We start from the raw sequence: 27,936 nt of genomic DNA on the forward strand, positions 1-27,936 counted from the left end.
TTAACTGTAATCAAGAAGACTGAGGTCGATCTTGAAATAGACATAAGGATAGTATTCTTGATTGCTCAGTTGTAAACCAGGAATGTCCATACTCATCTGCAAAAGGAGACAAAGTAACTTAGGTGCTAGAAATAAACTATTCTGCGCTATGATCACTTGTGTTTTTACATCCCTGTCAGTAACTAGAACATACTCTTACATCTGCTTTAATCAAAGCGTTCTGTCTGAGAAGTCATGCTCAGTTCTGACTTTGTGGATTCTTTTTGAAGTATTTATACAAAACTAACTTCACCTTCTCCACCTTCTAGGGTGGATACCTATTAGCCACTTGTCTGTAAATTGCTCCCTACCATGGGATTGTGCTCACCTCCATTAGAATAAAGTGAGGTTTTTGTAAATATTACTTAGGAGTAGCCAACATGGAGGCTGGGGAGAAACTAGGGGGCTTTTTGTTCACAGGAATTGCCACCCTGGATCCAAAGTGAGGTCTGTCTAGTCCAGTATCCCCTGATGGTGGCCAGATGCTTCAGAGGGAAGTGTATGAAATGTCCCATTAGGCCTCCCACACTAGATCTCCTAACCCCTTGAGATAGGCCTAAACCCTGGAGCATGAGATGCTACATGATCTGGTTCCTGAGCACTGGTTTTAATTAAATTGATACAAAGTCTTGAAAATATATAGTCTTGTTCAGAACTAATGGCCATAGTCTCTCCTGCAGTAGACTGAACACATACATCCATTATACTTGCTGCTGCTACTTCATCCAGATGTTTGAAGACTGCATTAAGAACATCTCTCAGGCGTTTTACAGACTTCTTGCTGGGCTGCAGCAGCATTGCCTGGAAATTCACGGGTAGGCCGTACCTTTAAATACACAGACATACACTTTGTGCTCTTGGTACGGTGCATTCATTTCAAACCTCTCTGGGAACTCTTCCTCCTATCTCTCCAATCTCATATCAGCCTGTTTTCACCAGCTCATTCCTCTCCACCAGTGCAGACTGTTTTTTTCCTTGTGCTGTCTCATCACCTGATAATATTGCATGGGAGCACCCTTGTGAAGCCTAAAGTGGATTAAACAACGTGTTCTCTCCCCAATGTAGCCTTCATTTTACTCCTCCCCTGTAAATACACTTGAATAGTTACTTTCCCCCTTTTGCCTCCTTCAAGCTGCAGCGCTGTTCTTCAGTCATCTAAATTTTCCATGTGCTGGTAGGAATTGCTAGAGCTGACTCTGTAAAGCGGTGAGTCTTTCCCGCTAAAGTTATGTCTGAACACTGCTATATGAAAATAAACCACTTGTTTTAACTTCGGCTTACCTCAGGACAGATTCAACAAAAACTCTCAGGGCTTTCACGTGAATCCAAGCCACAAATGCTTCACTGAAGTTCACTTTCAGCCAGCGCAGTAGTGGCCCCTGTGGCAATAAACAGAATAACATTGCTATTTCTCACGTTGCTTTGGAAGTATTGATCGTGGTACTAATTACGAACCATTCACATTTGTGATTGGGGGGTAGGAAGGATGATTTAGTGGATGAGGCACTAGACAGGGTTCCAGGCTCATCCACAAGCTTGAATGACCTTGGGCAAGTCACTGACTAGCCTGTGCCTCAGTTTCCCCCTGTGTAAAAGGTTTTTCTACCCTACAGGGCTGCTGTGAGCTTAAAAATCCATTTATATGAGCTGCTGAGATACTACAGTGATAAGGGCTGTATCAGTCGCTGGAAGATCAAATCAAAGTGTTACTTACATATTGTTGTTTCTTATCAGAAGCTAATTTCATTATTTCTTCCTTTTCACATTTCAGTTCTTTCTCATCAAAATAAAATTCTCGGACCATGAACCTTAAAACAAATATCTTGGCTTGTAATAGCTGCCGCTCATGTAACTTGCCTGGTCATTTGTCATATGCTTCTGGAATAATACGCATTTCTAAATTGCGAGCCAATTCCATACAGCATGCTGAATGGTGCTGTTACCCCAGAGCAATGTGGAGTCACTTTAGCATAGCAGGAGTTATTCTCCCAGACACATTGTGCCTTAGGCAAGCAGGTCGGACAGCACCAGGAGCGGTGGTTGTGGATAGCTCCTGTGCCACTCTTGGAGAACGTACATTCACCCCCTTAGAGGACAGACCCTGCTGTGCTTCCCTGCTCTCAATTAATCTAGGGCCAGCAGCAGCACGAGCCGTGAGCAGTCTTTGCACTTACAGGAGTGTAAAGGCTAGGGTTGTGCTTGGCTCCTGCTTCATGCAGGGCAGGGGCTCCCTGCATCCTCTCCCCACCCTGAACAACCATGTGAGGCTGGCCCACTCTGCAGGAGCTGTTCAGTAACTACAGTACCTGTTTTCTCTGGCTTTGGCTTTGAAATCATCCATCACTTTTCTAAACAGTGTCACAGTGAAGAGTCCTCCCTCCGTATCCTCAGCAATCATTCTGCAGGAAGAAATGCACTGCAGTGACCTAGCATGGAGAATGCCCTGGGCTTTGATTACCTGGTTTCTGTTGCAATTCTCTTTTCCATTTACAAAACTGAACGACAGCATGAACTTTTTTAGATCTGCTGCTACTGAAAGCAAGGGCAAAATGTTCATTGATTTCAGCTGGAGCAGGACTGGGCCTTCAGGTCTAGGCCCCCTATGATCAAGCTTCTAAACCCTGCCAGCTGGGTGAGTGTCTATGTGTCTGCTTGCTTCTCTCCTGTTGTTCCTTCTTTCTGGCTCCTCTTTGCCCCTCTTCTTCCTTTCTGTCCACCTATATTTTTGAGACAGGAAGTAGCGGACAATCCCCCTTCCTGCCCACTCCCTAACTTGCCCTCCTTCACTTTCTCCTGCTCCCATTAGTTCCTTCCCTCCTGATCTTCCATCTCCAAGCCTTGCATCTCTGGACTGGATCTTCTCTCCTGCCACGATTTACGCTTTCCTGCTGCTGGCTATCCACTGAAACTTTTACTTCCTGGTAAGTCCAATAGGGTAAGAGTTAACTAGGCTTTTGCTGCTACAAGAGACATCTTGGAAGCTGAATTAACCCATCCGCAATCAGGAAACAGTTAAATGGCAGCACTTGTGTAAGTGTCTGTAACTCCACTAGCTTTAATGACGTGCCTATTTACCTCAGGACAGAACTTGACCCATATTATTGTAACAACATGTTCCTCTATTTTCATAACAATAGCAGGTAAAATAAATGGTTTGTCAGGTGTCACGGTAAAAGCAGAGAGACCTGAATCACTGGACATTTCAAAGGAAAAGCAAGGTTATTGTAAAATAGCTCACTTAAGCATTTTCATTCATCTGCACTTTCCCACAACCAAGCAGCTTCCATTTTAACCAGGGATTGAAGTAGCAACAATGAGAGTGAGAGGATAGTGCTGCTCCATACATTCTCATGGAGCTCTTTTGTTACATGTACTATTCCCTCTGCCAGCCAGGGACTTGATTAAGATGAAAACAGCACAGAGATCTCAGGAGCAAACAGGGGAGCTAGTTCAGGAATTTCACTCACTTTGTGGATCGAGGCACTACCATATCAGAGAGGGATTCATATGTTTTTTGCCATTGTGCGTAGTTTGACCTGTGGGCAACACAAAACAAAGTGAATTAAGTAACTGAAAAGAGCAAGCATTTCTACTAAGTATATACATGTGTATGTGATAGCCCTATGCTAAGCTGCATGGAGCATATTATAAATTAACTTATCAAATGCCTATTACCACATCACCTGCCTATGAAGCTCTTTCACTGGGATTTATTCTAGCATTCCAAACTCTAGAGCTATTTCAAACTGCAGCCATTAAAAAAAAAAAAAAAAAAAAAAAAGAAATCAGCCTGCCAGCATATATTTCCTCATTCTCTCACATGTGGAATTCCTCCACCCAGTTATTCTAGCTGGAGGTCCAGCATGACCAAGGTTTCCAGTAATGGCTTTTCTAGATATCAAAATAGCACAACTTTAAAATCTGGCATTGTACACCCTTGAATGTCTAGAAACAGCAGCTTTATCCCATGGGAGAGGGGAGATTCTCAGCTTCCCAAAGGGACCAACACTTACTCCTAGCCCACCCTGGAAGGGCCTGAGATAACAGACTATATACACAGTGACATTTTGATGTTTAGACAAGGTATTTTTAGAACCGTTTTCCATTTGTTAGTTTGATTTTTTTTTTTTCTCCCTTTGAGCCTTAGCCAGTTGGCATCATGGTAAAAAGATGCGCTTAATGTGCCACTACAAGCACCCTAAAGCCAGAGGACAAGGGGCTCCCAGGTGAAGCACAGAGTCTCAGCTGGCCTGTACACACTGCTCGGTGTACACCCACCCACCCACTGTCATGTTTATTTAAAAGGTGTTTTGCAATACATCACTGGAAAGCTAACTCACTGATCAATTAGGCATGTACGGTTAGTAGGTAAAGAATTATAAATGTGAGCTGGAACTATGTTCTTCAACTGCATTTGGCATGTAGGGCTCAAGGCACCCAGCCCTAGACTAAGGAATGTGGTTCCCAGCCTGCTTGAATATATCACCAGTGTAAATTGAGCAAGGAGAGACCATGGAAATGTATTTACAGCAGAGGTAAACAAAGCCATCAAACTAGCGAGTGGGGGAAATAACCACTTAATTATCATGACAGTGGGAGGAGACTGCAAATATTAACATGGCATCAGCTCCCTGGTGGACATAGCAAGCTGAGCCCCCAGGAGGGCTTCCTGACTGAAAAAAAAAAGATAAAATTTGAGGATATAAGCAGAGAGAAAAAGCCATTCTGGCATCCTTCTGATGAGACAAAGGAGCCGAGCGCTCTGAGCTCTGTATTGGCTCCTGGTTAAGAACTGGCCAGCCATGCTGGAAGAATGACCATGGTGAGAAAATTACTTTGTCTGAGAAAACTAGTTCATTAAGTTAGGTTTTAGTCTTAGAAGCATACTTTTACTTTTGTTTGGTTGTAACCATTTCTATCCCAATGCCTTCTACTTGGGATCACTTAAATGTCTGCTATTTGTTAAAGAGCCAAGGTGGGTGAGGTAATAGTTTTATTGGACCAACTTCTGTTAGTGAGAGACACAAGCTTTCAAGAGCTCTGTGTAAGCTCGAAAGCTTGTGTCTCTCACCACCAGAAGTTAGTCCAATAAAAGATATTACCTCACCCACCTTGGCTCTCTAATAACCTGGGACCGACACAGCTACAACACTGCTACATGTGCTTTGTTAATAAACCTGATCTTGTTTTATTACACACCCATCTCAGTGCATTATTTCCAAATGAGGGGTAAACGCCTCAGCCAAACGAATAGCTGGTGCTGTGCACTGTCTCTTTAAAGGAACAGCAAACTTGATAAGCTTTGGCGAGTGCTACAGTGAGAGGGGCTGAGCATTGCAAGGGAGAGGGTTTTGAGGAGACTCGGGACTGGAAGGGCTGGTGGTGTCACCCTGCAAGGAGTAATCCGGCTGGTGGAAGCCAGGGTGAGGCCATGGTGCTGTGAGCAGGCTCTGGGATCGGGGCTCTGAGCCAAAGCTGCATAGCACAGAAGCACTCAGGTTTACAGGGCAGGTGGTGACACAACCCCTTACTGTCTGGGTAAACCCCCAAAGTGTCACACTTAGCTCTACAGGTACAAAGATTTTTTTTAAATAGTCCCAGTAAAAGTATTTTAAACTCTCAAAAAGTTTCTTAAAATAACTTTTCTGTACAATGTGTCATTTAAAGAAACCATGATGATGGGGGTTGGTATAAAGGTTTAATGGGCTCTCAGTTGGCATGACTTGTCATGTGTGCATGCAGATAAAATAACCTGCACGTTTATGTAGTTCCTATATGTATCTTAGACCTGGTCTACACTCAAAAGTTAGATTGACCTAGCTTCATGTGAAAAATTTCACATCCTGAACAATGTAGTTACATCGACCTAAGCCCCGGTGTAGATGTGGTTAGGTCGATGGAAGAATTCTTACATTGACCTAGTTACTGCCTCCCAGAGAAGTGGATTAACTACATGGATGGGGGAAAAAAACCTTTTCTGTTAATGTAGGAAGTATCTACACTATGTAGCTACAGTGCAATAACTGCAGCACCATAGCTGAGCCACTGTAGTGTAGACATACCCTTAGAGATGGGCCCAAACCAAAATTCTATATCCAAACTTTGTGACTTCGGCCCTATCTTTCATAACTACGCTCCCTCCCTCCCTCCCTCTTAAAAGGAAACTACACACACTTGCACTTGCTCTGTGTGTGTCTCTCTCTCTCCCTCCCCGAAAGGGAAGACATGAGATTATCTTACTTTGGAACTACAACGAGAAGAGTGATGAGATATTCTGAATTCAGCACAAAGTCTTCTTTGTTCACTATATCAGCTAAAGTACGAGTCAATAGATTTCCCCTAAAATAAAACAAATCAGAAAAAAAGAATCATGATTGGAACATATACAGGGGACTACAGCACTTTGGAAATGTCAAGTGCTATACAGCTAACTGCAAAGTAGTGTTATATACGGAGGAATGCACGTTCCAGATCTGACATGTCTAAAGGCCTCGCCTACACATAGGTTTTGTACTAGTATATCTATTTTGGTAAGGGGGTGAGATTTCTTATACGAGTTATACCAGTACAACCCTTGGTGTGGACTCAGTTATACCAATATAAAGGTGCCTAATATCATTTTAGTTTATTCCCCTTCTCATATGGGAATATTTATTACACTGGTACCACTGTGCACACTAGCAGTGTTGTACCATGTTAACTAAATCTAGTTAAAGCAGGGTAAGTTTTGTGTAGAGAAGCCTTTGTGTAAAGACACCCGCCTGCCCCTCAGTCTGTGTGATGGTGAGTAGAACTGAAGCTTTCAACATACCCTTCATTAAGGTTCTTCACATTTTTGCCTCATCTCTTATTACAGCTCAATATATAACTGGAAACAGGGCCACCTCAGCCATGTTACTTCTAGCCTTGTCTTTCCCATACTGGGGGTCAGTCCCTCTGAGGAACTGGAGAGGGGACAGCTAGTCTGGGAGCACCTGTCCCAGCTCCACTTAGCCACCAATGGGTATCTTCTGTCCCATGCAACAAGTGCTCCTCTGCTGAGTCGGGGCTGGGAGGAAAGAACCAGGGATCACAGCAAAACAAGTGAACAAACATGAATAAAAAACAGAAAGCAAAAGCACAAGGGAAGAGGGGGGTAAAAGGCATGAAGGGAGTAAAGAATGCAGACCCAAAAGGAGAGACAGAGTAACCCCGCCAGCATATGGCACAAGCAATTAAGTGGGTGTTGGGGGAGGGAAGATGCTAATCCACCAGTTTGTTGCAAGGGGGGGGAGGGGCCAGGGGGCTGTGTCCTAAGTAGAGGTAGGCAGGAAACAGTTTTTCTCTTTCTGCAAAAAATTGAGATTTTGAAAAAATTTCACATCCTAAATCTGGATAAAGTAAAAAATCTCAAATTTTTGTGAACCGAAGCGCCAAAAGATTTTTGACCATGTTCTATTTTACTATAATTAGCTTACATTTCAAAACAAAAGGACATTTCAAACTGAAAACCAGAATTTTTCAAAAATGCCAAAATGAAACAGTTCAACAATTTAAAAACTTTTTTTTCAAAAATGTTTTGAGTCAAAAAAATTCATTGAAACAGACCGGTTCCCGCTAAAATTTTGGTTTTGACAGAAAAAAACCCAAAAAATCCCGCTAAGATGAAAAATGCCTGGCCACTTCTCATCCTAACCACTCTCCAGAGTGCTAAGCTACATTGCATGGGTGTGGCACTCTTCTCCGTTCCTGGAGCCCTACTTCCCCTACCACAAGGCATGGGTAACTTCCATTGGTACAGTTCAGCTCCCTGGGAACAGTCCCAGGAATGTGGGGTGGCAGCTGTGAGGCTGATACTCACTGTGCTGTTTATGGCACTCGAGAATCTGCTCAGGAAAGGTTAGCTCACATTAGCATTGAGACTTCTGTTGGCACTGACAGTGGATTTGCCTGGCACTCTCTAAGATGCTCTAAAAGTTCTGTTTACAGATGTTTTCTTCTCAAATGGGTTGCTTAAAACTCACCTTACCTAGGATTTTCCAACTCCCATAGGAAGTGGGGAAATGATAAAAGCAGACTTGAATTTAGAAAGAATGGAGCTTGCCAGCCAAATCTCATTGCTTGTTTAAGGAAAATTACAAAAGTAGGGAATCAAGAGAACTCAACATACCCTATATTTATAATAGTCTCAACATGTTTAAAGAGTGAACTTATTTAACCCAGTGAAGAGAGGAGAGAAAACATTTACTAAGGCAAGAGGCGGTGTAGCTATGAGTAATAGGATGAAATTAAGAAAGGGAAGGCTGATCAGTGAGATGCAGACAGCTGTGTAATGGTCTCCCAGGGGAAATAATGAAAGCACGATTGAGTGTGACTTCTATAACCAAGTATAGGATACAATCTGCATTGCATGGGATTGCACTGGTTGAGTTAGTAGAACTTCCCCATCTCTTATTTCTGATACTATGCAATATGCTCAGAACAAATGCAATGATATTAAGTTTTGACGCAAGTCAGTCACATTTCCTCTATAGTTAACTGTTATGAACTTTAGCCTAAGCAAAGAGAAGGAATCTATTGGTCTGATTTTAAGAGGTACTGGACACCCCCATTTTCAATTAACTTCTGCTAGATCTGTGGATGCTCACCACTTCTGACAATTACTCCCGATACTCATTCCTGTCAGAACAGGTACACTTTTATAAAGTAGGCAGAAAAGTACATACATACAAACAACACACCAGTACAAACACTCAACATACACAGGCACACACTGTACATACACAGTTTTTCTTTCCAGGCTTTGCAAATTTCCTTTGATGTTGTTGTATGCTGCTGTTCGGGACTTCAGGTCTGTTTCTATTTGTGTGATTTGCTAAATACAAAAACAAAAATGCAACTGATGTAAACTGATTGCATTTATGTTTACAAAGTCAACAGTGCTGCAAAATAAGTATCACAATGCAAGGAGCTGGACCAAATGATAATTTCATTACATGTAAATTTTCATTACATTTTCAGTGCATCCCCAGCATAAGTAAGAGAGTATCAGATGGCATGTTTGATAATGAAGGATGTTATACTTGCAAAGAGTAGCTTCACCTGGATTTAAGAAAATAACTATAGAAAAGGTGGTTGTAAACAGAATTCATTGTTTCCATGCTCTCTCCATTTCAACTCCCCTCCCATTATAGCCAATGCATTAGGCCTTAACCAGGATCAGGGCCCTATTGTACTAGGCAGTATAGTGATATAAAATAGCCGATGGCTCCTTCCCCAAGAAGTTTACAGTATAAATAATTCATCCATCCTGTGATGCGTTTTGATTTAATGTAAAGCCATGAATACTGTAGAAAAAAATACAATATTTTCTATATGGAGAACAACATTGCAATATATAATAATAACAAAAGTATTATAATAAAGGAGATTAAAGCCGTGGGAAGCCTATATAAAAATATTCTAGGAAGATGGGGTTGCCAGGCATCTGTTTTTTGACTGGAACGCCCAGTAGGTTTCACCAGCATTATTTCATAATAAAAAAATCACACTGACTATTTCAGTACACAGGGTCTGCTTATGCTCCTACTCAAATCAATGGCAAAATGCCATTGACTCTGATAAGGGAAGGATCAGACACTGATACTAGCCCTGAGAACTGCAACAGCATGAGACTCCCATTTGGATGCCTTTTTAGAAGTCGGTGAGTATGATTTACCTTTGCTAATGCTTCTGAGAGATTCTTCAGTGGCTGCTTTATGGGATATTTGGCCATGTCCCACTCAAACCGGGTCAGGTAACTAATTAGGTCAACTGAAAAGATACAAATAAACGTATGAAACAAGCAAGTTGAGAAATCCACTACACTATGTTGTAAAACTGAAAGTAAAATACAACGTTGGGAGCTATTCTCCACTTGCTCCACTATCCATACCTTTCGTTAACATTAGAGATGGGCTCAACCCAGAATCCCAGTTCTGAATGGCCCCAGAGTTCCGCACCAGATCTGAACTTCACAAAACAGAACCACAACTCTAAAAACCCCTCAAGACCCTCCCCTCACACACCCCACCCTCGCTTTTCCCAAACTTGGAAAAAGTTCAGATCCAGAATTTAACTTTGTAGCACAGGTCCAACTGTCATTAATAATCAAGTCACACATCCTCACTGAGGCAAATTGTTCCTAATCAATCCAGATCCTCAACAATATTCAAGCTCCTAACTTCCAGTGGAAAATATTTTTGAGGATCGGGGCATTAGTATCTACCACCAAACTAGAGTCACTATAAAATTAGCTGTGACTGTTCTGGACAAAAAGATATTCAACAGTATCAGATTTTGCAGTCATTCTCATTTAGGCAAATATGCTCATGAAACACACCTCAGTTTTGATTATTAAAGTGTGGCTGAAGTTTATAATCATATCAGTAGGAGCTATCATTGGGGCAAACACTGGAGTTAATGGAATTGCACTTAGGCTTGGTCTACACTTACCCCCCAATTCAAACTAAGGTACGCAACTTCAGCTACGTGAATAACGTAGCTGAAGTTCGAAGTACCTTAGTTCGAACTTACCTCGGTCCACACGCGGCAGGCAGGCTCCCCCGTCGACGCCGCGGTACTCCTCTCGTCTAGCTGGAGTACCGCAGTCGACGGCGATCACTTCCTGGTTTGACTTATCGCGTCCAGACAAGACGCGATAAGTCGAACCCAGAACTTCGATTCCCAGCCGCCGAACTAGCGGCTGGGTGTAGACATACCCTGAGAGAAGTATTTGATCCACTTTGCTACCAGTACAGCTGATACTGTTACTCAGTTTTGATTCTGTCAGACTCCTCCTGAAGTCAAACCTGAATAAGGAGTGAGTCAAAACTGAGCAAGAAACTCCTGATTTGGCTTTGACAGTGTACCAGGAAAAGCATAAACTCAGAATTCCCAAGCTAATGGAAGCAAAACTGTGCAACAGTGTTTCTACAAAAGAATAAATCAGTCACAGCACCCAAAGTCAGAAATTCACAGCAAGTTCTATTACGCATTCAGCCCCCATGAATGAGTCACTCTGAAACTGAGTAATGGGAGCCTCTACTCCTTCCTGTGATGTGGCAGAAATTTACCAGTGACTCCCAGCTAGCAAAAAGGATTCTTGCCATGATGCACCACTTGGAAAACAGGGATCTTTAGTGTCTGGTACCGTCAAAGGTTGAGTAGACATTACAAAACCAAATGAATGTTTTCTCTCAGCAATATGTCAAATGCTGGTATGAAACAGGCAATTTTTTGCATAAGTCAACCCAGAAAAGTTGTACACTGATGTTACCTCAGTGTAGGGTTGTCTTTATGCAAGTTTGTCTGATGGGATAAACTCACATGTCCTCATGTTGTGTCATGATGTGACAAGACCATGATGTTACATTAAAATTCTATCGTGTCCCATCAAAAGTTCAGGCAACCCCTGGAAATTATTGTGGGACTGTCACGGGGTAAGCTGGGGCTTGGCTGCACTCTGTGCCAGGCTCAAGCTGCCTTCCCAACAGAAGAGAATAAGTCCTGCGATCACATGGTAGAAGATTGGGCCTCAGAGTTGGGCCTGCTGGAATATAATGGGCAGCCTGAGTTGAGGGAGGAGGCTGGAGACAAGAAGGAAGAGAAAGGCTCTCTTCCGTATCCAGGCAGCAGGTCTGGGACTGTAACCCTGGAGGCTAGGAAGCTCGAAGCCCATATATTGGAGAAAGGCCCCAGCAGGCCAGCAGAGGACCTGGGGAGTGAGACCTACAGGGAGCAGATAGACTCCTGCAGGATTCTGTGAGCCAGGGGAAAGGACCTGGAGCACATGTGGAACTTACATTCATCTGATTTATTTGGGAGAAATAAAGCTCAAGCCCTTAAAAAAAGGGAGTGAAATCCTGTGGCTACTGAGTTCTTTGATGGGTTGGCTCACTGGATTACCTGGATCCATTAACATCCTACAAACTGGGCTTCTAAGACATGGCATCATCCTGTCAATACCGAGATCCTCCTGGCAACCCTCCATGATGCTCTGTGAAATGCATTTAATGCACTACGTTCTCTCAGATCTGTAGCAAAAAACCGTTCTAACTACTGTACTAACAAGTTGCAGTTACTGCAGCCTCTTCTTGTGACAAAACATAGTCACTCTTCCACACACTGTTATCCTTTCCCTGGACTTCTCTCAGCCCAGGAGTCAGTTTACCTTATTAGACTTCCTAAGTGTGAAAAGTCAGGTATTTTACTTATCAACAGAAGCTGCAGCACAAGAGGCAGATAGCATTGGAGTGACTATGCTCCTACCACTTCTACACAAAACGCTCTTAGGACAGGCCACATAAGACTACAAAAAAAGCCAGCACAGTGGAGCTTTAGGACAAAATCCTGCACCTCCTCTATGAATATGAAGTGGGATCAGCACAATTCTGCAGCATTCTGTGTGATGGGGAGAGATTGCAGCAGCCACAGAGAGGACTCCACCCCCTGGCACGCATGGAGTTGTGCTTTGAGGTGGCCTTTGCTCCAGCAACATGGGCTTGGGAGTGGGCCAGGGGAGTTGATCTACCAAAGTGGAGAACTATGTACACAGAGGCTCTGACAGCATTAAGAACATAAGAACGGCCATAGTAGGTCAGACCAAAGGTCCATCTAGCCCAGTATCCTGTCTTCCAACAGTGGCCAATGCCAGGTGCCCCAGAGGGATGAACAGAACAGGTAATCAAGTGATCCATCCCGTCGCCCATTCCCAGCTTCTGGCAAACAGAGGCTAGGGACACCATCCCTGCCCATCCTGGCTAATAGCCATTGATGGATCTATCCTCCATGAATGTATCTAGTTTGTTTTTTAAACCCTGTTATAGTCTTGGCCTTCACAACATCCTTTGGCAAGGAGTTCCATAGGTCGAGTGTGCGTTGTGTGAAAAAATGCTTCCTTTTATTTGTTTTAAACCTGCTGCCTATTAATTTCATTTGATGCCCCCTAGTTCTTGTGTTATAAGGCTGCAGTAGCATCCATGGAGCAGTTCCGCAGGTATTCCCTGATCCAGGGGAAGGGGCCTAGGATTTCATCCCTCTGACCCTTGCACAAAGCCTTTTTACTTAGGCTTTGCAGGCAGGGCTGGATTAACCATTAGGCTAATAAGGCTATAGCCTTAGGTCTTCCTATTTTTAGGCACTCTGGTCAGGCAGGGGGCATGGCCGGGACCGGGTGAGGGGGAGCGAGCTTGCTCACACAGCCCTTCTGGAGTGCTCCTGCCAGCAGGAAAGGCAAAGCAGCCCCCTGTGCTTGGAAGGAGCTCAGCCGGCAGCCTGCTGCGTCTCCCCCACACTGCAGAAACACACTGCCAGGTATCCGGTTAAAAACTGGTGACCGGACACTAAAAATCCAGTTACCACGGGAACCCGTGCCAGCTGTGGGTGTAGTCTGAGCAGGCATTGTGCCTCCCCGGCTCCCCTCAACCCTGATTTTTCCGGAGCTCTGCTTAGCTGTCAGGGAGGAAGACGCTCCCTCTGTCCCTCTCCTCAGCCAAGGCTGGCAGGCAGCTCCAGGACGCTGCCTCCTGGGTCCTAGTTCCTGTCACGGTCATCTTCTATGTGTGCTGGGTCCCCTTTCTGGACAACTGGTGAGTGCCTGTGAGGGGGTGGGGGGGAGGGCAGGGCAAGGAGATAGTGGGGGGAAGAGGCAGTACCACAGCGGTAGGGTGGGAAGTTTGCACAAAATCTGCACACATGCTCTCCAGCTCCAGCCAAAACTATTGCCCCTCCCATGTATAAGGAACGAATTCCCACACATCTGTAGGAAAAACAAAACAAAACCTCCCATTCTGGATACCAGTATTTTAACTTTTACAGGACCTTCCATCAAGGGGCTTCAGATTTATGATGCACTGTGTTCAATACTGTATTGAACTTTACTAAAAATCGAAGAAATAATTTTTTTTTCTTTGATGTATTTTTCTGTACTGGGATGCACAGGCAACCAAGTTCTTTCCTTATGCTCAGCCTAGTTCCACAGGCCAATGCATCTTTGTGCTTTTAAGGGGTTGCAAAAGCACTGGAGGAAGCTCAACACACAATGTTGTAGGTTTCTCCCTCAAGGATTTTAAATCCACTTCTTAGCAGGCTATGACAGAAAGACTGGCTAAATAGGCTAAAGGCAGGTTCTGTCCATTTGCTGGTTCTCTAGCAGTTCAATCCATCATAAAAGTACCGCACATTTGATTTCTTTTGAGTTTCATTCCAAAAACTTAAAGCTAAATAAACCTGAAGTTAGTCCTCATTTTTCTGCCCCAACTCAAACTAACTTCTTTCCCAACTGGAAAATGTTGGGTAAGCCTGGAATGTGTGTGATTTGAGAAGGGAATGAGAACACAGGCCAATTCCTGCTGACAGTTACACCTGTGTGGCCTTACTGACTTCAGGGAGAACAGATTTTTGCACAAGAATAGAATTTGGTCCCTTCTGCTTTTTCACAACTGGTATAAGCAGAATCTCATTCACTTTCCTTCCCTAAACTCTGAGCACTTTAAGGGAAAAAAATAACAAGGTCTGCTTGATTTATACATGCAAACGAAACAGGATTCCCTTCATTCTACATCAGCCTTAAACAAACTGTTGTAACAAACAACAGACCTGATGTAACAAGGGTGTCACTACAGCAGCCTTGGTTGGACTGTTCTTTTGAAAGGTCTGTAATGGTTCTTTTAAGATGCTGATTTTCAATTACGTCTTTTTGTTCAGGGGGGCAGAGAACACAACAGGGAATAGCTCTGTTTTGTCAAATGCTAGTCATTCAAAAGCTGAAAGGCTTGAGATTAAGTTTGTTTAATGTTTGTACAGTGATTCTGAAGAGCTAACATAGTACAGAAGTGCTAAATATTATGACTGGGCAACCATCTAAAAATCTGTGTCACTTCTAGCTGTTACCGTTTTCTTACAGAAAGGTTAAAACAAACAAATGCAAACCGTAGGGGGCTGGTACACACAGAACTCATGCTTAAAAAACCTCATGTCAGGGCTGCTGATCACACATTCTAGAATAGATAATACTTAGTGCCAGGGCCGGCTCTACTGTTTTTGCCGCCCCAAGCAGCGCGCCGAATTGCCGCCGCAGCGCCGAATTGCGGGGGCAGTCCATGTGCCGTTAGGGCGACACGCGCGTTTCCGCGGCAGCGGCAATTCGGCGGCAGCTTCTGTCTTCAGCCGGAAGACAGAAGCCGCCAAATTGCCGCCACGGGCAGCTGAACATAGAAGCTGCTGCCAAATTGCCGCCGCCGCAGAAACGTGCGTGCCGCCCTAATGGCACACGGACTGCCCCCGCCGTCCGCGGCGGCAATTCAGCGCGCTGCTTGGGGCGGCAAAAACACACTGACTGCCGCCCCTTGCAGATTGCCGCCCCAAGCACCTGCTTGGAATGCTGGTGCCTGGAGCCGGCCCTGCTTAGTCCTGCCATGAGTGCAGGGGACCGGACTAGATGACCTCTCAAGGTCCCTTCCAGTCCTATGATTCTATTCAATTATTCTAATTGTGGAAGAGCTTGGTGACAGAATGGTTTAACTACACAAACTGGGTATCATCCCACAAATCAGTAATTCATTGTCCTCAGCCAGTGCAACATTGGGAGGCAGCTTTCAGAACAAGACAGCCTAAACTACAATGCCACCCAATGTAATTTTCCTACTACTACAGGGGTAGGCAACCTATGGCATGCGTGCCGAAGGCAGCACGCGAGCTGATTTTCAGTGGCACTCACACTGCCCTGGTCCTGGCCACCAGTCCGGGGGGCTCTGCATTTTAATTTAATTTTAAATGAAGCTTCTTAAACATTTTAAAAACCTTATTTACTTTACATACAACAATAGTTTAGTTATATATTATAGACTTATAGAAAGAGACCTTCTAAAAACGTTAAAATGTATTACTGGCACGCGAAACATTAAATTAGAGTGAATAAATGAAGACTCGGCACACCACTTCTGAAAGGTTGTCGACCCCTGTACTACTACTTCCTCTACTTCAGTGGATTTTACACCTGAGTGGTTTTCTTTTACATAATAAAAGCTGTCTGCCTCCCAGACTGCAGTCAGAGTGAGATAGGGTATATGGTGTAGAGTCCATAGCTTGGGGGAAACACCTGCAGGGCTTGGCTTTGCACTGTGCCATGTGGAGAGCTGAGGGTAGAAGCACAATGTTGAAAGAGGTGATCAGGATGGGGAATGTTGCAGTGTTCATCCTCATACAGATGAGCACTCCACTACCTAGGAGGAGGGAGGCCTAAGAGAAGGACAGCGTAGCATCCCCCGTGCTACCTCTTACTCAGAAGTATCTGTTTGAAGAAATGAGTGTAGTGAGAGTAAAATAAACTTGTTAATTTTACATAAGTAAATAATATATAAATATGTATGTAGATAAATGTTTGGTGACTTCATAATTTTTTTGGCAATATGTAATTCATACTTAGGCCCGTCCCTCCCATTAGCCTTAGGCCCCTCATAACCTTAACCTGGTCCCTGACCTTAAAAACAACCCCCTACTCAAAATAGGTCAGCATTTGGAGGAAAGTTGGCATTTGAGCAGCAGGAGAGAAAATCTGGAGTGCTAAATTCATACATATCCAGCTTGATACTACTTGTCAGAAGAAAGAGATGAGCACTGGTAGTCACCCACGTAGTCTGTGAATGATCTGACAGTGTCCATCAGCCTAGTGTGGATAGTAAATAGATGTAGCAAATTCTACACAAGCTTCCACAAGCATTTGTTCAAACTTCACAGTCACTCTGATCCTGTTTATGCCCTCTTTGTGTCTGCATTTCACTCAAACTAGTACTTCCAAAGAGACCTTTAAGTTGTTGTGCAATAGTATTTGGAACTAGGATAATTTGAGATGGGACGCTGCTTGACACAGCAGAGAGACGCTATTCCCTAAACCCCTCACCAGAGCCCTAGCACTGGGGCAACTAAATGAGCTACACAATCTACCACACCTTTCAGCTGGGATGGCACACACAGATTTTGTGTGTCCCAGGCAATCAATGCTCTGTCCCTTAGTGTCCTAATTGTAGTAGGACTGGCACTCCAGGCAAGCCTTTGTTTCCTCTTATAGGTCACACATTACCCCTTCTAAAACTGATTAAACTGCTATTCATCCCTGAGATTCAAAGCCCCAGAGCTTCAGCAAGCCCCTCCTCCTGATCACGAATTACATTTATCCACCTAGGAAGTAAACAGAATACCAATACCTACACAAACTTTCAATATTGAATACCAAATATTTGCAGAAAACTGTAAAGAATCAATCCAAAGGTGAGAAAAAGATCCTCAAAAAATTGTATTAATTCAAATACTGAATACCCTTGAGAAAAATCACTGCTAGTAGTAGTAAATATTTATATTATGGTAGCACCTGAGGGCTGACCTAGGATTAGAGGCTCCATTGTGCTGGGTGTTGTATAAATAAAGAAAAGAGACATTTCCTACCCTGAAGTGTTTACAGTCCAGCTGCCAAAAGACAGGCTATCGGCTAAATCCTTCAAGGAAATTATTGGCTGTGAATTAGTCACTCAGCTGTAATAATTTTATTCCACACTGTTTAATTCTTCAAAATGTACATGTATTTCCACCCCTGTTTTATCCCATCTTGCTGTTCCTATGAGTTTTGAGCTCCTTCTACTATAGAACATAATTTGTAAAGCTGGCGTAACGCCACTGAATTTCGAGTCACCTCGAATCAACGCTTCTATAAATGACAGCAGATTTTGGCCTATCGCCTTTGGAAAAGCTTTATTTTCACTCTCTGGTTTTTGAAGTTTGTATAATTATGCCGCAAGAAGGCATTTCCTGCTGTTGTGATGGGCTAGTGTTCCTGGTAGCATATTTGTTTTGCTTTTTATAAAAGGCGTACCCCACCTGCCCAACACTAACTGGCTCCTGCCCCAATGAACTCTGTTGGCTAAACTAAAAAGGTGATGTGTTGTGCTGTTCCCAACACTCCCTGCATGAATGTAGACAAGCCACTGTCATGTAGGCACACATGCCATTTTGATAGTTTAGTCTCCTGAGGGCTGAAATACTTTGGTTTAATTCTGGCTGTTGATTGATTTGGGGATGGCTGGATGGTATTTTCTTGTCTGTGGTTTACAGGAAATCAGACTAGATGATCTGGTGACCCCTTCTGGCCTTAAACTCTATGAATTCAGAAAGTCTGGGCCATATTTCCATCAATCACACGCACAATCCAGCTGAAATCAATGGGATTGCATGGGTGTAACTGAAGGGAGAATTTGACCCAGTATGATTGAGTGGGCTGAAAATGGGAGTAGGACGCAGGAGCTCAAGTGTTACAGTATTGATGCTGACTTGCTCTGTGGCCTTGGGCAAGTCCTTAATTTTGTGGTGTCCCTTTCTCCCACTGTGAAGTGGGGATAATATTTATCTCAGATGGTGTCAGGAGGATTAGTTAGCTGGTGTCTATGCATGACATCCTAATGTATAAGGAGAACTCTTTAGTGTACAAAAATATGACTCCATTTTGCAAGATGCAATAGTCTTTGAAAGGCTGAAGTACTCCTAGCCTGAGTTTAAGAAAGAAATGTATTATCTTGATCATCAGAACATAAATGTTTGTAACAAATATTGCACAGCCAACTCATTCTCACATCTGTCTGTTGTGCATGCAGAGCTGTTAGAAGAGGAGAGGAAAAGGGCAAAATGAGGAAATAAAAGAAGAAAATGGGTTAAACCTGTTGTTATCTAAGTCATAGGGATATCGTGACCGAGCTACGAGGTTGTTACTTGAGAAATCCCTCGTAACCTGATCACTGTATCCCTACAACCAGACTGAGAGACCCATCATTAGCATTAACACACTCAAGTGCATGCTTGTAAAAACACAGCAACAATCAATACTCAACATACTCTTTAGACACTTCATTTTATTCTTCAGTCCTGAAACATAATAAGTGGGATTATTAAACTTTCAGAGTTCGACTCATCAGAAGCAGATCTTATTATATGCAAGAGGAGCTTTTTTAAAAGAGAAACCCCTACACTATTCCTATAGGGTTTGGAAAGAAAATAGTGCAAACAGTCAAAAGCTAAACTACTTGTTTAAAATTGGAACACACAGAGTATGACTGCCAATGTATTCCTCTGGTATCTAAGGATTTCTCGCTACAGTTCTGTAGTAGCATTCCGAACCCTAAGAAAACACGAGGCGAACAGACATTTCTAAACAGCTGAGACACTCATAGGCTAATGGTATGAGCACAAGACTGGGAGCTAGAAGCTCTTAAATGTTAATTCCAGTTTTGGCATAGACTCTCCCTGGGGCCTTGGGGATGGCCTGTAACCTTAATTTCTCTTTCTGTAAAATGTGAATGATGTTTACCACAGAGGTACAATGAGGAGTGGTCATTGTAATATTTGTAAAGTGCTTTGAGAATGAAGAGCACTCTATAGAGTTCAAATGCTGCTGGCAAGGGCAGAATTGCACAGGGAAGATTGAAGGGAACACACTCCAAACAGGACCAGCATGTGTGTGTATCCAGCTACTACACAGCCACTGACTGCTGCCACTGGAGTTGGTCCTGCCCTGTAATTAGCAGATTAGTGCCCTGGCCACACACTGTGTCCTCAAGAGAACATAGTCAGCCCATCTCAAAACACTTTCAGCACTGTAGCGAGATCATGCCCTGGAAAAAGCCCCTCATCTGCTCTCTCTTCCTGTACAGAATAAAGCAGGATTTTTGCCCTATGTATCAAGCAGGAACACCATTATTCTAAGTTATAGGTACAGAAAACTGCTTAAAGTTATGCTTACCACTGAAGTATTGTGACTACTGTATTATACAAATACAATGTCCGCTGCCCTGCTGCCCAGAACTGGCACTTAGTCTCCATTAGATGAAGTGACTCTTAATGGTCTGGTTCTGAGGCAGACTGACATGTCCACTTATGATGTCAGGTAGGTAAAGCTGTAGTTACCAGAGAATTCCTCCTCTCTCAGTATTGTAGTGGAGAATGAGAGGCATACATGCCTTTGCTAACTGATGTCACAAACTAGCATTCCAGTCAGATAGTCAATCAGAGCAGATTAAGCTTCAGTGGTGCATACATTTTCAAAACCACGTAGCCCATGGAGGGTCGTGAGTTGTTCACGCAATGACGGACAATGACGCCTACCTTCTTTTCTATTCCCCTCCCCAGGTTGATAAAAGTTTTTTCTTAAATGAAAAATGGACATTGGACAATGGAAAGGGGAAGTGAAACTGAAATAAACTGGAAAAAGCTTGTATTAAAATCAGTGGAAGTAGGACTAGGCTACTTAAAACTAGATCTGTTTTAGAAAACAGTATTACAAAATTTCCTGCATCTTCCTCCCCCCTGCCCCTCCCAAAGATAGATGTCTTAATCCTATTTGTTCAAATTCTAACATAGATATAGAAAGCATCAATTAATAAAAACATTCATATTCACAGCACCTACCTCCATTGGCCAGAAGATTCTCCTGGACTTTATCTTTTGAGTCCTCCATAACTTCTCCGATGTACTGTGCTATTTTCTTTATTACGCTTAGGTGTAACAAGAGAAGCTTTTGTTAGTGACAGAATCTAATTGAAGATAAAACAGTTACAACAATTATCTGATTAACAAGGAGGTTCTCGTTCAACATATTTCTGAAGCAAGGCTTTTAATTTGTAATTCAAATGATGATGAAGAAAAGACTTATGGCATACTGCATAACTACACTGCTTATTTCTAAATACATGTACTTTGTAAATACTCTCTAGTCTAGCAATAACCTGGCCCCATTCAAACCTATGGGAATTTTGCAATTAATTTCTTTGGGATTAGGATTTGACCTCATGTGCATCTACTACTCTTCATAACACCTATGCATAAAGACTTAATCCTAGAAAAATGTATGTGTGCATAAAAATCCAAGGATGATCAAGGGATTGTCTTCTAAATATTGAGTATTCCGGAATACTCAAGAGGTTGAAATAAAAAAAAAGAAATGCAGATGTGCAACTAGAACAAAAAGAAATCAGTTTCATAGGATGCTAAATCAATTTCTGTAGTTCATTACGATTTAAAAAGCTTCCTAAGGACAAAACCAAAATTCTACTGTACGGCAAAGGTGCATCCCCTATGTATTGTTCCACAGAGGGATGGGCCTAACTGCCCCTCTCCTGCAGAAATATCCATGGGAGGTAGCTGGGAAAGTGCAGGTTCCCCTGAAAGAGTTTCCTCCAAATTCTACTTCTGTTGGGGATTCCCCCCCACCCCACCCCTTCACTTGCCTCCCTGCAGAAAAAGCAGCAAGTCCAGACTCCTAAACTGGCAGGTTCCACAAGATATGCAGGGATCTGGAGATTTACTAGCTACAAAGAGCCATCTGTGCTGAGGCCTTGTCCCTGTGGTCCAGTTCCTTGAACCCCCTACTGTCTTCTCTGGCTCACTAGCAACACAGCTATTTCCTCCAGTCTAGGTTTTTTCCCTCTGGCTCCTTGCAAGACAGCAGCACTTGGCTCCTCACCACTCCTTCGCTGGGCTGTACGAAGAAGCATTGGTGTCATACTCTCCTGCCAAGGAGAAAACTGAAGCAAAATATGCTTCAATTAAGCCTCTTATTTGAGGAATAAGAATCAGAACCTATGAACTGTGTTCTCTCAAAAAAACCATCTTGTAGTCTATTATAATGGTCTAGAACAGCGGTTCTCAAACTGTGGGTTGGGACCCCTTTTTAATGGGGTCACTAGGGCTGGCGTTAGACTTGCTGGGGCCCAGGGCTGAAGCCGAAGCTCGAGCCCCGCCGCCCGAGGCCAAAGCTGAAGCCTGAGGGCTTCAGCTCTGGGTGGTGGGGCTCAAGTTACAGACCCCCTGCATGGGGCTGAAGGCCTTGGGCTTTGGCTTTCCCCCCCCCCCAGGTTGGCAGGGCTCAGGCTTCAGTTCATCCTCCCGGGGTCATGTAGTAATTTTTGTTGTCAGAAGGGGGTGGCGGTGCAATGAAGTTTGAGAACCCCTGGTCTAGAAGAATCAAATATATTGCACGTGAAAGCAGTTTGCAATGTCATCACCTAAAGAAAACTACCCAGCACTGGATGTGTAGGCAACAATGCATTAAACAGCAGTTAGTAGATAGGCCCAGACGATACTAATGGAAAGGTTAGAGCAGTGGTAATGGTATGTGATCTGCAGCTCCTTTTCAATTGACATGTGGATGAAATATTTTGAGAACTGAACAGTGCAGAGAGGTGCAGGGGAGACAGGTGATGGGGACAGGACAGGGGTCAATGTCAGGATCTCTCTCAGGAATCAATTCTGCAAAGGTGTTGAACACCCTCAACAGCCTTTGAAACCAGTGGATGTGAATGTGTTAGGCACCTTGTAGGATCAGGCCCTTACAGAGTGGTCCATGGAACAAAAATGCTGGTGAATCCCTGAGTAAAGGCACGTATGAGGAGTGAGCAATCAGAAAGCAGCAGAGCCTAACGCTGCCTTACAGTGACCTGGAAAAACACTCTGTCTTGCTGTGTAAATAAATAATAAAAGTATGTGGAAACAAGAGACCCTGAAAACTCTTGCCCCTTCTCTGCTGTCCTAGTGAGAAGTAGTGCTGACAGGTTTGTGCTGCCTAGCTTTAACGAGCATTTCTTGCATTTATTTATCTAACAACAGTTCAGCAGGGAGCTCCTTTCAATGAGCAGGAATGTAAATGTCCAGTTCATTTGCATAGCCTGTCACTAATAACCAACTGTACATTGTTTACTTCTACTGAGGCATGTGTGCTTGGTACATTAACCCTTGGATTACACAATCTATTCTCAAAAACCTACAGGACTATTTATATAGTGTATAAAACATATGCTTTTATTATTATTATTATTATTATTATTATTTATTTGTATTTCACTGTGCTAAGGCCTTAACACAATTATATTGACTGATATCTTTCTCTGCTCATCCTTTGCTTTGATATTGTACATATTTGTCTTATATTTAAACCAGTTTAATTCCTCAGTATTACTTAGCACCACTGATAAGCAGAGCTTTACAAAACAAATATGCTGAGGCCCTGCCCCAAAGACCTTATAATATAAGGGCCTGATCCTGATCCCTTCGCTGATGATGGATATCATGATACTTCACACATGGGACTGCTGAAGTCAACGGGGCCATTTGTGGAGTCAGGTGCTACTTGATAAGGGATCAGAATCTGATACTAAGTTAAGACAAGGAAAACACAAGGAGATGACAAACAAAGGGAAGGTCTGGGGGAGGGATGAAGACACCTTGTATTTCTACACACACTGAAATAATTCAGTGCATAATCCAAGCTCTAGGGGCCTGACTTTTAACAAGGACTGAGCACTCACTGTAGTTGATGGGAGCTATGCATACTCAGCACCTCTGAAAATGAGGACCTAAGTGGTTTTGACAAACATTCAGACTAAAACCGTGCAGTAGCTTGGCCACTGGCTCACTTGGGTAAGTGGTACCCTATTGTTACAGCTGGTGACTACAAAGTGAAAACCATCTTCCCCATTTCTTGTCCACTCTTCACCCCACACCACTGTGGACATTGACTGCTTTGACTAGGTTTTCAAAGATTCTGGGAAGAAAATCTGACTCCCTCTGCCATCACAGGAATGGGGAGGTGAGGACTGATCATTGAACTAAGCATTGAATAGCTCTGTTTTGCTAAGAGGCTGGAGAAGCAGCCATAAGAAGTGCAATTGCATGTGCACCACATAATGATTAAAAGCAATGGTCCACATTCAGCCCTGCTGTAACTCCACTGAAGTCGAGAATTACACCAGGAATCAGTTTGCTCTAACGGGTTTAATCCTGATCTAGCCATCTGATGTAGTTGTAAGAAGCCCTCCTACTCCCCTCACAGCTAGCCCTGCATACAGCTTCAGCTGCTGGACAAAATCCCTTCAGGTGGCAAATATGTACGTGGGCTAGGAAAACAGCCTGAAGAGGGTTAGCATGACTAGCCCTTAAGTGAGCATGTGCGCATTCCGCTGCCACTGCCAGAACCATGACTATGAGCAATGTGTGTTGCCAAAAAAAGGAGCAAAGAGCACCCAAAAGCAGGTTGTGTTGGCTCAGCATGTGAAGTCTTGCCCCGTGCTACAGAATGCCTTGTAACCAGGCAACCTCTTTGTTCCCTTCATGGTGCATGCAGCCCTCTGTGCGCAGGTGTGATTTGGCCCAAAGGTCAGACCGTAGAGCTGTCACTCATTCACTCAGGTGAGTCCCAATGAGATCAGTGTGGCTCTTTGCTTGTGTACCTGTTGATCCTCAGCGGGAATAAGGGCTCAACAATCTGGCCCAGTGTTGGCATGGCGGGAGTTGAGGAATGTGAATTGGGCTCCTGGAGAACTCAAACTTCTTGCTTAGACAAACCTTCCCCTGAAAAATCCTGCCTCTTATTGGGGAGGGAATGGAGTCTTTTGAGAAATCCTCTATGGGACAGTGGGGGCTTTTCACTCTGAAAATCCTGCTGTATTCATTGGAGTTCCTGCTTTTAAAAACCTCCTACATTTCTCGTTGGAGCTTCCTTCCTAGTACTATCGCCTTAATCAGGATTACCTTTCAAACAAACTCTGCACAAGGACCCCAGTCCTGAGGCTCTTACTTGGACAAAACTGCCACTGACTTCAGGGGGCCAGTTGGTTAAGGAATGTAGAATCTGGCCCCTTATTTGTGGTGACCCGCTATAGGTTAGCCAAGGGTTAAGCCAAATCTATCAACTTTAGTTGAGTTCTAGAACCAGGTTTAGACAAGTCAGGGGTAGATGAACACAAGGACACTGTGTCCTGTAAAAACAATGTCTGTTTCTCATTTGTATGCAGTAAATAACATCTATTTTACCTTTCAGCAAAGCTATCAAGTTTTCCCAACTCATCTGAGAGACCAACAAGAGCATCCAATGTCCCCACCTGTGCAAAGGACCATAAATAAGTTAAATGTACACAAGCCTGTGCAAGGCATATGCTTTCAAAGCTTTATCAGCACTGACTTCTCTTTGGCAATTATAAAATCAGCAAACTTGGTAGAACTTTGTTCGCTTAATGAAAAATGGCAGTAGGGGCTCTTTTTAGATTTTGGAACTAAAAAGCTCATTTAGATAAATGGAAAAAATGCACACATTAGTCTCATGATCATGCACTGATGTCCTCCTTCCTATTTTTGATTCCTGAATCATCACATAGAATAGACTGGATATTTCACTAATAAAATATTGTATTTTCATAAGCATTTAAGAGACTAACACATACACACAGGAGCAAACTTGGTGTAGGAGGAGGAACAGTATTTATACTAAAGAAATGCTTTTGAGCAATGTTTGTCTGTTTTCTTTGCTATTACTGAAGATCGTATCTTTCTCCAAGCCCAGCTTCTCCTTTTTGTATGATTCTGCACGACAGTCATAATCTTATGTTTATGACATCACAGCCTGTTGAGGAATCTATTATTGTAATGTTGCCAATTCATCATGATGGACTTTACTACAGGGTCATACCAAGAGAGAAGAAGGTTTGAGTGGAAGCAAATTCTACACAGTGTAATTAGCAAAAATATGGTAATAAAAGTAATAGGGCTACATCTTCAGTTGATGTAAATCAGCATAGCTCCCCTGGCTTCAAAGGAGATCTATTAACTTACACCAACTAATCTCCTTTGAAGCCAAGGGAGCTATGCTAAATTACGCCATCTGAAGATGTGGCTCATAGTAGGTAACTATGTATTTGGAAAGCTGGCCCCAGTCTGAAAGTCATGCGTTGCATAAACTATTTTTCATTCTGGTGTTTTAACAGCCAGAAGGTCAGACTCTGATCTCCACTACATCAGTAGAAATCCGCAGTAACTCAATTTGTAGATGGTTAGTGCTTCCTCTGGATTTAGGACCGGATTCCCAGATGTTCTGAGATTCTCCTTCAAAATGCTGCACATGGTCAACTTGGATTGCTCCCTCAAAAAAGCTGTTCCTAAATCTAGTGTAACTCCATTGACTTTGATGGAACTGCTGTAATTGAGATCAAAATAAGACTCAGAGCTTTAAAAATAAGGATTAATAATGGGCTGAAATTTGAAGTGTAATCATCTATCTATCTATCTATCTATCTATCTATCTATCTATCTATCTATCTATGAGAGATTCAGCCCATTATCATATCTGAATGTGCACACCTTGCTGTACAACTCTTAGTTTCCTCAGAGCAACATTTATCAAACAGACCGTCTATTTTCTTCTTTGTCAAGTTTCTCATTAGCACACTCCTGGGTATCCATATATCTAACTACTCCCATTGCGTTAGTGAGCCTATTGTGTGTAATGGTATACTACCTTGAAGAGCATGGGTAAATGGTGAGCAGAGTGCAACAGAGATCAACCAGCGTGTGTAGAGTTTTAACTGGCTAGCCACCCCTGGCCTGCATCACTCCTTGCAGACATCCTCTCAGTAAAGTAAAATGTGTGCAGGCAACCCCAGAAGACCCATTCTTTTTTCTCTCCTGATCGTCTCTGTCTCAAATCCATTTTCATTGGACTCCCTGCCTAATTCTCTTCCATTTCCCAACATATGTACCCCCATCAAGAAAAAGAAAGGGTTCTCTGTTTGTGTTTGTTATGCCACCCAAACCCTGTCCTCTCTTTCTGCTTTTACCTTGAGGTCTGGGATGAGGAATTTATTGTTGCTGGACAGGTTGGCTTTGGATGTCACTGTGTTCATCCTCTCCAGGGCTTGCAGATTTACTTTATCCCCCGGTGCAGAAATTAACCAGAACTCCGACATGCTTTTTATCTTTCTCTTCACTCCTGATCACTATAGCCACAAATAACAAGACAAGCAAAGGTCACTGTTTTAAATATATTTCCCCTGTGAACTGAATCCAGGTAGAATGAAGCACTATATAGATAGATAGATTATCCAAACTAACTTTATAAATAAGTTAAAGAACATTGTAGCTCCCTCAGTTTGAAACCTAAATTGAATGTGACCTTCCCTGAATGTTATGAAAAGGCAGCAGAAGTTCCTCCTCTCCCAGAGTTGTTTCATCTGGTTTCTGGAGAGGAGGTTTTCATAAAAATAAATCTCCATGATAGCACACCCTCCTCTATCAGATTTAAGACTCTGATCCTGCTCCCACTGCAGTCAATGGGAAACTCCCACTGGCTTCAGCATCTATGGGGCAGGGAAGGAAGAGTGAGCCTTTTGTAGGTTGCAAAAATCCAAATGTAATATGTGTTTCTGTTTGTTAAACACAGTCTCTTAAAAAACTTTAATACCATGGTGGTTGTGTAGGAAAGGAAAAGTAGATTGTAAAATGAGCTTTGTGTGCTTTCAGGCAGTCAGAAAATGCTACTGCCATGGTGATCAATTTCCACAATTACATTACTTATGTACAGAGAAGGGAGATGGGGGAAACCACCCTAAATGGTCTCAAATCCACAGCGTAAAGAACACGTCAGTAAATACAATATATTTAGCAACTAATAAGGCAAACTGCAGAAAAAATAGAGAGGAGAAGGAGAAAGTACATTATTAAACAGTTCAGAGTAAAGGAACAGCTGGGGTGGATGGGAAGAGAATTTCCCTCTCTGTCACACAGAGATTGCTGATTTTTTTCTTCTTCATAAAAATACCTTAAAAGAACCTTCAAATAACATTTCCTGATTTAGGTTTCTTTGCCTATCTTCACAGGTTGTCCTAGGAGGGACATAACTAGTTTGATCATTTAGGGCTTAATCATGAATTATTTGTGCACACACACACAGAGCTCCTTGGGAATTTGGGGAGCACAAGAATTGCACAATCAGCCATTAGAGTATAAACTCCTTGAGGCACAGCCAACATTTACTTATATGTTCTGTACAGAGCCTAGAACGTTGTGGTAATTACT

At 43.0% G+C, this 27,936-nt stretch overlaps 1 protein-coding gene across 1 annotated transcript; it reads right to left on the bottom strand.

The window, feature by feature from the left end:
• Nucleotides 1–26,828, bottom strand: ATP6V1C2 (ATPase H+ transporting V1 subunit C2). The gene is made up of 12 exons (XM_065401857.1): nt 26,700–26,828; nt 24,904–24,971; nt 20,506–20,591; nt 9,737–9,831; nt 8,802–8,893; nt 6,280–6,378; nt 3,507–3,575; nt 2,346–2,438; nt 1,754–1,847; nt 1,321–1,418; nt 736–865; nt 1–96 (listed from the first exon to the last, which is right to left on the bottom strand). The coding sequence occupies exons 1-12, from the start codon at nt 26,826–26,828 to the stop codon at nt 1–3; spliced, it is 1,149 nt and encodes a 382-aa protein (XP_065257929.1).
• Between the last annotated feature and the right edge of the window lie 1,108 nt (nt 26,829–27,936).

The sequence above is a fragment of the Emys orbicularis genome, chromosome 3 (genome assembly GCF_028017835.1).
Source record: "Emys orbicularis isolate rEmyOrb1 chromosome 3, rEmyOrb1.hap1, whole genome shotgun sequence".
NCBI lineage: Eukaryota > Metazoa > Chordata > Testudines > Emydidae > Emys > Emys orbicularis.